Genomic DNA, 12,660 nt, shown 5'->3' with positions numbered 1-12,660 from the left:
GCATTCTTGCTAAACTATCATAAAAATGCATTAGCTCAGACACAATCTACGTGCCTGCCCTTACGATAAGGCACCGAGGTACCATGGTGATGAGCATTGTATAAATGTCTAGATAAGCAGATAGTTTATAGGTACCGGCTCTGGCTTCTGAGTTAAGGTTGGGATAATTTTTTCACTTCAAGTAGGGGAATTTAGTCTCTTTGTTTTCTATGTATTAAAAAAAACCCTTTGTGGACCTTCCCCCAATTTACAGAATATATAATCTGTGAGCAAAGATTGAATTTTCTGAGGATTTGTTTCAGCTAAATCGGTTAACTTAGTCTGAATTAAATTTAATTTTAAAAGGTTCCATTGCGATTTTTTTTAAATGGCTTTTTATTTGAATCCCATGTTTTTCACACCCTTCAAGTTATCAAATGTACTAAATCTTCAAGCTTCCCAGAGATGTAAATTTCACTGACTGATCTGTGAATAACAGGCATATTTGAAGAAACTAAGTTCTAATGCAAGACAATTATTAATGGTAGATGTAAACAATCATAATTACTGACAGGCCAAGTACCACTGATCAGGTCATTTGCAAGTAGTGACATTGTGACGTCAAAGGTACCCAACCAATCATCAGTATTCCTCTCTAATTAATTTGCAGGTTGCAGTGCAGTTGGATGAATTGAATGAGGGGGCAGTACACATGGCAAGAGTTTTCATTGGTCCATTATTTGATTATCTGTGTGCAGACAGAAAGCGCAATGGATTGGTAGAAGAGCTATGGAGATAATGTAGTGTACTACAACATGCTTAAGGTTACATACACATCTTGTTAGTTCCCTTTAGAGGGAAGGTTTAGACTCCAGATAAATGGCCTAATTTTCAAAGGATGCTGAGAGTTGCTCTGATTATCTTCAAGGAGTTCTCTTGGGTACTCAGTACCTTTTGAAAATCAGGCTTGTTTATTTAGATGTCTAACCAATGTCTTAGGATCCTAATTTTAGGTACCCCGTTTTAAAAAATTGTGGTCTGTTTTTTGCTGGTTTTTTTTTTTTTTATATATAATCAATGCGGTGGTCAGAAATGAAAGGCTGACAAAGAAGTGGCTTTGAGGAGGGATTTGAATGAGGAAAGTGAGGTTGTGTGCCATAAGTGTAAAATATATTGCAAAAAGGACATCTGTTCATGGAGAAGTGATTCTTGCTTACATTAGAAGAGAAGTTTTCTCTTTGTCTAAAACTTTGTATGACAAGTTTCAGTCCAGAGACCATTTTTATCCTACAGTTTTATAGCTCTGAAAACAGAGCTAATAATGCAAAGCACAACAGACTCTTAACTACAGAGACAGCACCAAGAGCTGCTGTAATTTTTCTTAGCTTGGCTAAGTGTGTGTAGATTTATTTTTTAATTACACTCACTATTTGGACTACAGATTTTAGGTAATTCATGAAAAAATGTTATAAGCTTGGGAATAGTTTATTGCTGTTTAATGTAAATTGTTTTGTTAATTGCCTGTGTGGCTTGCCAGGGCAAAATTCAGTGAATTTAGCCACAGTCAAGCAGCCTTCAATTTACTATAGAGGTGTACAATTTTTAGTGAAGAAACAGGATGGAACTTTTCCCACCACCGTTGTCTAAGGACTGCTTCCTCCGCACCCCCAACATTTTTACAAAATAATAAAAGGGGTCTGCTCACGAGAACCTTCTGGCATACCGGGAATGCTGGAATGCTTTGAATTTAATTTTTAAAGTGAGCCGAAACTTTATATAAACAAAATAACTTGCACTGCTTGATCCGTTTATAAATTATTGGTCGTTCGTTCTTTATATTGCAGTAATGCCTCGAGGCCCCATTCAGGCATCAAGGCCTCAGTTTGCTAGAGACTGCACACGTCATAAAAAAGACTGATTTGTGCCTCCAAAGAACTTAGTCAGAAGCCCCAATCTTGCAAATAGCTACACATACATGTCTGGGTTCATACAACACCTAGCAAAACGGAGTCTTGGTGCACGACTGCGAGGTGCTATGGTAATACAAGTAATTGATAATGTGTGACTTTACTTCAGTGGAACTGCCCACCTGAGTAACATTATGCTTCTGCTTCAGTACCTGTAGGATTCTGTTCTTAACATTGCTATAACTTATCTTGATTGTATCTTATTTTGACAGCAATTGGACTCCATTTCTGTTAATTACAAAGTGTCCTCGCCAGGGCCACCAAAGGGCATGTGTATTTACTGACGCTTGTTTCCAATCAGTCTCATTAAGGCTTTCTTTGTCTTGTTTCTTTTTAGTGAATTTACTGGACTCACGCACAGTCATGGGGGATCTGGGATGGATAGCCTACCCAAAAAATGGGGTAAGTCTCTGATCTTTGCTTTTTCAAGCCATGAGCAGCACTGAGGGTTTCCATTCTGTATGTAGACTACTGGGTTGAAAATTCCCCAGTGGGATTTGCTGGCAGTAGGAGGGAAAAAAAATAAAACAAAACAGCAAGCTGTGATAGGAAAAAAATAGAGCTGCGTGGTCCAGGACTGATTTATTTCTGCAGCATTGCCAGCCCCCAAAGTGCTCAAAAATCATGAGTCAGACTCCCCCCTCCTCCCCATCATGACATTTTTAAAAAGTGATCATTTCTGGGTTATTTTTCCTTCTCTTTTTTGAGCCATGAGGATGCACTTGGGTCATGTTTGCATGCTTTTCTTTGTGATCGTGAGGGCTAGAAACTCACTCTCTGTTTTAAATGAAAGCTGAGAATCTCACATGACTCCAGGAGCTGACACTTAAAAAAAATCCACGTAATAATCTCAAGATAAAATTCCGAGAGTTGGCCACACTGTAGACATAGTAACTATGTCTTTATTTATATTTGGCCTTATTCTGCATCTGGTGAGTAGCCATAGTGAAAACAATGGGCTGATCCATGGGAGTGAGGAATGCAGATAAGATTTTTTTTTGTTGTGATTCTAAGAGAGCCATCACCTCCTGGGGTTATTCTTTGTAGTGGTTTTGGCTTGATTTGGTTGGGTTGATATTGTGATTGCACAGAGAATTTTGCTCAAGAAATGTGGGGCTTAACCCTGCAAGATGCTGAGTATCCCCAACTCCCACAGCCATTGCCGAGTGGGGCTGATAGGAGCTCAGTACGTCCACGGGACTGGGTCTTTAATCAGGTTCAGAAATACCATACCTGGAGCTGTAGACAGTCAGCAGCTGTAAATGACATCTGGGAATCTAATTTTGATTGGCTACTGATTGCCATGAAAATGACAATAATTCATATAGACAGGGACACAGCAGCCTAATTTGGACTGGCTGCGTGTCAGCAGTCACTGATAGCCAAAAGCTGACTTTAGTTGTCTTTGACTTCAGACATATAAAGGATTGTAGAGAACAGCATTTCTACTGAAGGGCACTAAGGACTCGTTCCAATTCCCCATGAAGTCAATGGGAGTCTTTCTTTCCACTGGTGTTCATGGAAATTGGATCAGGCCCTAAAGGCAAAGCTGTTCTTTGAGATGTGTATGGAGGATTTTGGTTGTCCTACTGTGCTCTTCCTACCTGGGGATAATGATGCTGACCTCCTTTGTAGATCGTTTTGTGATCTACAGCTGAAAAGGGATATATAAGAGCTATTATTATTATTATGACGTGTGCACATCTTAATGATCACATGCAGGCAAAAAAACATATGGAGTTAAGATCAGCTGTGAAGACCTGAGTGGAGAATTTCCCTCTAACTAGAAGATATTTTAGATGCTGGATGAAATATTTTTTTCTGTGGTGTGCACCCTTTCTAGTATTTTTCCCCTGTATAATAAAGCAGTATTGTATTTTCAGCAGTATTAAAACACTTATGGATATAAGTGCAGAAATCATAACAGCCCAAATAGCCAATAGATTTGTGTGTTCATGGGCAAAAGGAGCAGGGAAGATGCTAACTCTTCCATGCATAGGCCTCAGCTTTCTTTTTCCATTACCAAGAGAAGCTTTATATATTTACAGATTTACTTTCCAAGTAACACTGTTGGTTTAAAATCATAAGCTAGACCCATGAATACCAAATCAACTTGTAATTGAGTCAATAGAGAAGGATTTGTATCTTAAATTAACTTGCCCAAATCAATAAAAAGTGAATCAGGCAGTCAGAATTGGTTTTTGAATTGCCAGAGTCCCTAAATTTCTTTCATTTTCATGGGGCTTCATAAAAATTCATGAAGTCCAATTAGCCCAGTTGTCTGTTTGGCCTAATATATAGGCAGTATTTTTTCAAGTGGCGAGAAATATCTCTCTGATCTACCTCCCCAACCTATTTATCTCCTCTACAATCGGCAAAGCTCCAATCCTCTCCATTTAGGTAATATTTCTTTTAAAGATCAGCCTTGTGTAAATATTTAAAATAACTCTCAGCTTGGGACATGGCTTTGGAAGTGGGGAGGTTTAATTTTAAAATAATATCAGAGAAAAGTGGGCTGTTCTTTGGGAAGCCAGGTTTCCACAGACAAATTTGTTGCTTTCAGGACATCCTTTGAGGGGAAACTTCAGGGATGAACATATACACATTTCTGCAGGAAGCAAAGGAGAAATCTAGCATGCAACACTTCCTGGCAGTGCAACTGTGTCTGGATATAGTATATATATTGGAATAAGTCCTTTGCATCATATTTATCCCCTGTCTAATAGTATCCTTCAGTTTCTATTCACTTCAAGTATTTTATGGCTACATTTATTATACCATGGTTGCAGTGATACTACAGTTACTATTGAGGATATATTATCATTTTAAACTCCTGTTTTCAGTAACTCATGCAGTGTTGCCAATTCCCATGATTTTATCATGTGTCTTGTGAAATTTAGTATTTTGTTGAAGCCAAAAGCTGTTAGAGTCAAGAGACTGCACTACAATCTCAGCTTTCATAAAAAAAGTGAGCTTCTAGTCCTCTTGGTTGCACAAGAAAGCTTGAAAAAATTAAGTGAATGCACCCTAAAAGCCAGCTCAGATACCAGAAGGCAAATAAAAACAGGACCCAAATTTATTATTTAGAAACAAAAACCCTTCATGATTTGTAAGCGGATCTTATGATTTTGGGGCTGACACGTGATATTTTTGAACACTTACGATTTTCTGGACATTAGACTTAGAGATTGAAATTCTCAACTCTTGTTTTTAGTACAAAGGTGAATATTTTTAGGGTTGTTTAGTAAAATATTGTGTAACTGTTACTAAGTTATCCTGAGTATGACAAATGGTGATTTTCACATTTGAAATCAGTTGGGTTCCATGCGGTGTCTGTAGGGGGTAATAATTTTGTCTACAGCCTATTATGCAAATAGTGATAACTTATTATTTATATTGTGGTGGCAATCTCAATTTTGCTAAGCTGTTTCCAAACATACAGTAAGAAAATTCCTGATTGGCCAATTCAGTTTGCTCCTCATCTCACTTCCACCAATTGAAATGCAGATTAGTACCATTGTTGAAATCCACTCCATCTGCATGCAGCTTGAGAAATGAAAGCTACAATGGTGGAGGGGCAATCCACCCTTTAGGAGCCAGGGTCAAGGCTATGCATATACTTCCCTCAGCTATGTCTCCAGATGCAAATAAGCCATTTTTCCCACGTCTGAATTCATTACAGTGGGTCCGACCCACAGTTGGTCTCAATCAGTGGAGCTTCATTAAAGCTCTGCCATTTTACACCAGCTCAGGTTCTGGCCCGTTGACTTTGTGGTTCTTGGGGAAAGCACTGTTAGAGCTATCTGTCCAGTGGCCCAGTCTGTTGAGGTACTTACCTAGCCCATCTCACTGGCCACCTCACAATCATGGATGCATTTTATTCTCTCAACACGTGGGAAGGCATGGAAGTTTTATCTCCATTTTACAGCTGGGAAAATGAAGCCCAGAGGAGATTAAATGACTTACCCAAGGCTATGTAGGCAGTCTGTGACAGAGCTAGGAATTGAACCCACATGTCCAGACTCACAGTCCAGTGCCCTATCCTCTAGATCATCTGTCCTATCATTTGTGGAGCTATATTCTCTCCCTGGTTTTCCCTGCTCTGCTCCTGGTTCCTGGTAGCATGGCTGTCCCACTGTCCTCTCTCCTGACAGAGCAGAGGGCCTGTGAATAGCATTTCCCACACCTGTATCAGCTTTGAAACCCTCACAAAGGTTGTGGAGGTATGACGCATAGGAAGTACCTGCCCATGACCTACCATCTGCTGAACTCTGTATCAGGATCCCAGGGGATCATCGGCAGAGTATGGGTTAAAGGGTGATGCTGCCGCAGAGGTAGTGCTGCCCCCATATGCAGCACCTGAGCAAAATTCTTCTCCTATCTGCCACTACGGGGAGAGGGAAAGATTTTGCCTTCAGTTCTCAGTTGCTGTAAATCTGGTTTAACTTCACTGAAGTCGATGGAAAACTCCTAATTTCGCTTGAGAGCAGAATTATGCACTTAGTTGGGATCACGAGCGAAAAGACCTCCAGACAAACAAACAAACAAAAAAAACCCAACACACATTGTTGACTTTCTTTATTAAAAATGGGGCATGTACAGCAGGCTTGAGTTTTATACCCCTCCTTACTGATTGATTTCCTAGAGTCCTTCGTAGATTTCAATAAAGCGAGACACATTAGAAATGTATTATATGTGGCTGAGACAATGATTAAGGCTGACATGCAGCAACCACACTTGCTTTGACGAAACATTCCCTTTTATCACACACAAAACTTACAGAAATAGAAACAATAGGAAACGGTGTAAGGGAAATATTTATACCAGATCCAGACAGGATTTCTAAACAAAAGAGCCTTATTTCCTCTTTATTTCATGTACAGGGGCAGAATCAGTGTAGAACACCCTGCACGACTGTTAGATCTGGGTGAACCCTGTCCAGCTTTACGTTTTGTGTGATTTTGACTCTGCAGAAATGCATGTGCTTGTAATTACATCCGGCTAATTGCAACAACTGCCTTTTAAAATAAACACTCCCGTTTTAGTCTGCTCTATTTGTTCAGCAATTATGTCTGATATTTTTGTTTCGGTAGCAACCGTGACTTGGGTTAGTGTTTTTAGAGCTTTCCCTCTTGTGGGTTTTTTAAAACTTCCTTGCAAACACCTCTTAGGACTTTTTTTTTTTCCAAATTACAGCATGACGCACCTGCTATATTTTTGTATAACCAGTCGTTTTTGTTCCCCGTTGATTTCTCTGAACTTCCTGTAGCATACAGCAGGAAACTCTCTATGGTCCTTGGAGACTTGCCTGTATGCTGGGGCTCACTGCACAGCTACATGTTCTGTTGTTTTTAAGCTCAGACAGGAAAACAAACATGCACCAAGGAACCTTGTCTTGTGGAGAAGTTGAGGATGCTCATAATTTTTTATTCATTGCAGCAGATACTAAAGAGTTGACTAATTAATTACGCTGGTGCCAAAAGAGAGAAAACAATTGCCCCTGCCCGTTAAAGCAAATCAGGCCAAAAAGAATATGTCAGTGGGGAAATTCAGCATAGTTGACCCGGCAGATGTCTGTTGTTTGGGGGGTGGGTCTTGTTGCGCTTGGTTTCGATGAGCTGTGTTTCTGGGTCGTTCTTCTGAGATAGCTCCCCTTGTGTGTGTGTCTTTTGAAGTTAAAAATAACCAAGGTTTAGATTAGTCAGCATGGTTCATGAATATATTAGAGTTGCTCTCTGTAATTCTGAAAGTGGCCTGAGATTTTGTACTGAAATCTCTGCACTGTTGACCGGTTTGGGGTTTTAGGGAGCATTGCCCTCAGGGGTAGAAATAATAATCATAATAATAAAAAGGAAGGATGGAAGAATAACGAGGATTTTGGCATTATTGAGCCATGTCATGTAGCTATGATTGTAACTGGCATTTTTAGGGCACTGCAGTTGGAAACCTGTGTTGTTTCCAGTGAATGTGGCTATTCATTTGTGAACAGTGTTGAAGGGAGAACAGAGAGAGTCACTAAAAGGATGAGGCTAGAATTCAGACTAACAGTGGGGAGCCTAATAAAGATGAAAATAATACTGGAGTAGGTTAAAAATATACATAAACAGTTCTCAGAAGACCCTTAATTTGGCTAGTCATGCAAAAAGAATGATATTTTACAAGGAGAACAAATAGGATAAATTGTACACATCTTTGGAAGGAAATTGAGGCAATCCAAAGCAACATTTTAATATTTCAAGAAAAATAAGTTAAAAGGAATATTTTAACGGACGGTGTCAAGTTTAATAGGGACAAAATATGACTTATGATTTTCACAAGATTATATGTCGTATCCATTCAGCATCTGATATATTGTCTCCTTTGGGAACTATAGCCCTGATCTTTTACATACTTACTTGCTTGCTTAACTTTACACACAATTAGTCCCATTGATTTCAGCTGGGCTACATGTATGTGGTAAGTTAGACTCGTATGTAAGTGTTTCCAGGATTGGGTCATGTTGCCTTACTCAGAGGAAGAGACCATAAAGCCAACTTCTATCATCCCGTTCTCCTTCCTAAAGACCATGGTCCATGGTAGCACTATTTTCTTTTGAGTGTGTAACCTTTTTTAGGGGACCAATGTATTTGGTGTACATAGGTCCCAGACTATCTCTTAGCAACCAACTTTTCAGTCTTGTATTGCATAGTAATGATGACAAACATCAGTTGCATGTTTGTTGTGCGACATCATTGTGATAATTTAAATAAATTGCTAGGCACATTGTGTGTGTATGTGTGTGTGTATAGAAACAAAACAGTAGCTTTTTATATCTATCTATCTATCTATCTTACACACTGATTTTGATCTCACTTAGGTTTTTCTGACTATAGACTTCAGCGGAGTTACTCTGACATATGGTGGTATATTTATGGATCGTATGTAACAACTGGTGTGTGAGCTGAAGTAACACCATTGACTTTAACAAATCTGACTTTGACAAATAACAAATTGTATATATAAATCTACTATCGTTTCCCACTTGTCCAAATTCAGCCCTAGTATAAGTATAACCAGGGCACAACCTGGTTAAAGCCAATGTCTTTGTCCGGTAGGTCCTCAGATATACCAGTGTACATCAGAGTAACTCTGCTGATGTCTACAGATGCTGAGGTATAAGTGAGGTCAGAATCAGTGTGTTGCGGCCCCAGGCTGAATCTTTGTCCCACCTAAATACATATGCCCTGTGGGAGATACTCCTTCCCTGCAAACTTATTTATTCTATGCTTGTTCAAAGAGCCACTTGGTCCTTGTTAAAAATCCTTGCTCAAGACCCACTTCTTCTGTGATGACTACAAGAAATTAGCTGCCTTAGACATTTATTTAATTTCTATTAAACATTGTTTAAAAAAATGTTTCTACATCATTCTACAGAGCGCTCTTCACTAAGGAACCTTATAATGTTATTGATGACCTTCTTCTCTAACTCCTTCTTTCTGTCTGTCCTTTCCCATGTTGATGGACCCCGGAACTGTGCGGGGCATCATTGAAATCAGTGGGCTTTCACCCAAGTAAAACAGCTTGTAGGGTTATGCCTGAGGCCTTGATCTTGCCAAGATTTAGGCACGAGCACTGTGGGCCTGATCCAAAGGCTGTTGAAGTAAATGGAAAGATTTCCATGTTTTCAATGGACATTGGATCCAGGTCAGTGAATAGCTGAGTTCAATGGGACTGTTCACATTGTGTAAAGTTAAGCAGGTGTGTGAGTCTTTATAGATTTGGGCCTTAGTTGGTGGTAGCTTGGAGCAGGGATCATAGCTTGTTAACTGTGTTGTGAAGGGCCGAGCATATGCTGAGGTGCTGTAAAATAAACTACTATTAATAATAATGTGAAAATAAACCTTTATCTTTACTAGCCCTATATATTAATATCTTGAATCGATGTAGTAACCTGAGGTGCCTAGAGTAGCCCACGCTAAAAATGCCAAGGGCAAGGCAGGCTGCAAAAAAGAGAGCAGATTTCCCCAAAACTGGTGGCTAACACTGTAGTTAGACTCACCAACCAGTCACAAACTATGCTCCTGATCCTCCACACTGGTTATCAAGAACCATGCCTGCCCCACACACAAAGAAATCACACAACCCCCTTTATTGCATTTCAGTCTCTGGCTCTGAATCAGCAAATAAGTCCAGTAAAGTGATAAGTTATTTAAAACTCTATTCACTATGCAAAATGTTCTCTTGATCCCCAAAAGGCCAACCGCATTATCAGATCAATATTAGTTTGGATCTTACCCCAAAATACCATGCTGCCAGCCAATCCTTTAGTATCTAAAATTGAAGGTTTGTTATAAATGAAAAGAAAAGAATGAGAAGAGATTTGTTAAATGGACAAAGCGATCAGATACATGCATATGACTTCAAAGTACATATACTAGGTTCTTAACAGCATTGGTGAGTTTTCTGACTTGTAAACTCCCACGGGAGCACATCCAATACCAAGATGGACCAGTCAGTCCTTTGTTCAAAGCTTCAGTTTGTAGAGAAGTTACTCCAGAGGTGAGAAGCAGGATTGAAGACAAGATGGAGATGATGCAGCTGCCTTTTATATCCTTTGCCATGTGGCTTGTACATCCTTTGTCTCAAACACAAGCTTACAGCACACGGGCATGGAGAACACTTGGAGTCTCTGGTTCTCAGGCATGTCCCACTCCCTATATGTCCTGCTGATTCATAGGGGTAGCACCTGGCTTCTCTCGCTGGGTGCATTGTACAGCTCATGGCCCATGATGGGCTATCAAATAGGTTAGATAGTGCTGCTGTCAATCTGTCTGGGTGTGTCACCCAGGAACACAGCACAGGTATGAGATGCAGATATGTGATACACATTTATAACTCATGATACCAAGATGATACATACATATAAACAAGATTATCATACTTAGCCAGTCATAACTTTTCAACTGATACCTTACATGGCGTATCTTGTAAGAGTCTTTGCAATTTTGTAATATTAGTATTAATAATATTATAAATGGTCACCCACATTCCATACAGCCTCACAGATACCACAGAAGAACTTAATGCTTACCTCTTAGTGCATCTCAGTAAGTATAGTTGTCAGAATCAGGTTTTTTTGTATAGACACACTGAATAAACAATCTTATATCATGCTGAAACACATTCTTTTTTCTCTTGTATCCAGGAATAAAAATTCAGGAATTCAGCTTTGAATAACTTTATCTTTGAAAAGCATTGTTTTCCCTTTGTCACAGGTACCAATTTCAGGCATTTTTGAATCAAATGCTTTTTATAACAACATTGTAAAAATATAGTTAGTTAGTGTGATCCTGAACAATGTTAAATCTTGCAGGATAAAGCACTACAGTTGCAGCATTCTTATGAGACAATTCAGGTCTTTAAAACCTGAATTAGAGTTTATAGTTTGTGTTGCCTGATTTAAAGCATGTACCCATCTCCTCACATACCGGGCATTCCACCTAAAGTGTATATCACTTAACCGCATAATCCATTTATATGGTTAAGAAACACATAATCCCAGTCTTGGTTCATTAGCGTACATGTGTTTTTACTTTGGGTAACTGCATTTTGTTTAACAACTAATTCAAGGTTGCAGTAACTTTTCCTTTTTTATAATGGAGGAAATTTGTGGGGTTTTTTTTGTTTTGCTGACTCATTCTGAAAGGCTGTGATCCAAAGACCACTGAAGACAATGGGAGTCCTTCCATTGACTTCACTGGGCTTTAGATCAAGAACAAAAAAACAGCTGAACTTTTTTTTTTGCTCAAAATTTAAACCCCAACAACATCAGGCAGGGGTAAGCCCAGTAAGGTTCAGTCTGGAAGGGAAAAGTTCTGGAATATTATAAACTTCTGAAAAAAGGGGATGAGAATAGAAACCATTAGCGTGCCTTAATTCTAGCAGTTGCTACAGAGACTGCTATGATGATGATTTTCCTAAGTGAAGGATCTGAACATAAGAGGTGGGATTTTCTAAAGCCCTCGTCATTAGTGTAACTCTGCTCCCATTGAAGTCGGTGGAAGCAGAGTTAGCTCAATGCTTAGTGTTTCTGAAACCCCCACCCTATGTGTAGAGGAGTGAGTCCTTCAAGATATGATTTCAATTGACTGTCTTTGAATAACTGCAAACTCCTGTTATGTGACTGATCGAGGGATGTCTATGTGGTTAAGTATCAAAGAGTGCCTCTAATAAACTTTCTATTTCAGCTTCATATTGCTTAACAGAGCTGGTCACAAGGTGGATTGATTTAAATCAGCGATTAATTATTTAAATCACCAAGTGGAAAGCCTTGATTCAAATAATTGACTTTAATCAACTTTTCTATTTGTACTTCAGTTATTTTCTAAAGAAAGATGGATTCTCATTGGTTGATATAACCATTAAAACATAATTTTATATACATTTTTTATAATAAAACATGTATTTTACAACTAAATAGAAACTTTAGACTAGATTTGGTACATATTTTTGCTACCTAGAGTGTATACTATATACATTTATTTAAGCAATTATATAGCTTAATATTTTCAGATTCTTATTAATTGTACATTTTAGTATGTCAGTGAAATGATGAAAATAGTAGTAATAGTGAAAATATTTCTTATTTACTAGATAATTAACTTTTTGTTCATGATTTGTGTCAAGCTGCACTGTAAGGTACCTGGAATGTAACTAAACACACAAAACATCATAT

At 38.7% G+C, this 12,660-nt stretch overlaps 1 protein-coding gene across 7 annotated transcripts in view; it reads left to right on the top strand.

The window, feature by feature from the left end:
* The window catches only part of EPHA5 (EPH receptor A5), a 292,850-nt gene that overhangs the window by 23,969 nt on the left and 256,221 nt on the right, over positions 1-12,660 (top strand). For all 7 annotated transcript variants that reach the window (XM_067556908.1, XM_067556907.1, XM_067556905.1 and 4 more), the window contains exon 2: positions 2,284-2,348. In XM_067556908.1, coding sequence (XP_067413009.1) covers positions 2,284-2,348 — 65 coding nt within the window. The remainder of the gene's footprint in view (positions 1-2,283; positions 2,349-12,660) is intronic.

Source organism: Emydura macquarii, unplaced genomic scaffold, assembly GCF_026122565.2.
Source record: "Emydura macquarii macquarii isolate MOO-44397 ecotype Brisbane River unplaced genomic scaffold, CSIRO-AGI_Emac_v2 contig_1790, whole genome shotgun sequence".
NCBI classification, from domain to species: Eukaryota; Metazoa; Chordata; order Testudines; family Chelidae; genus Emydura; species Emydura macquarii.
This window is presented reverse-complemented; position numbering and strand designations above follow the sequence as displayed.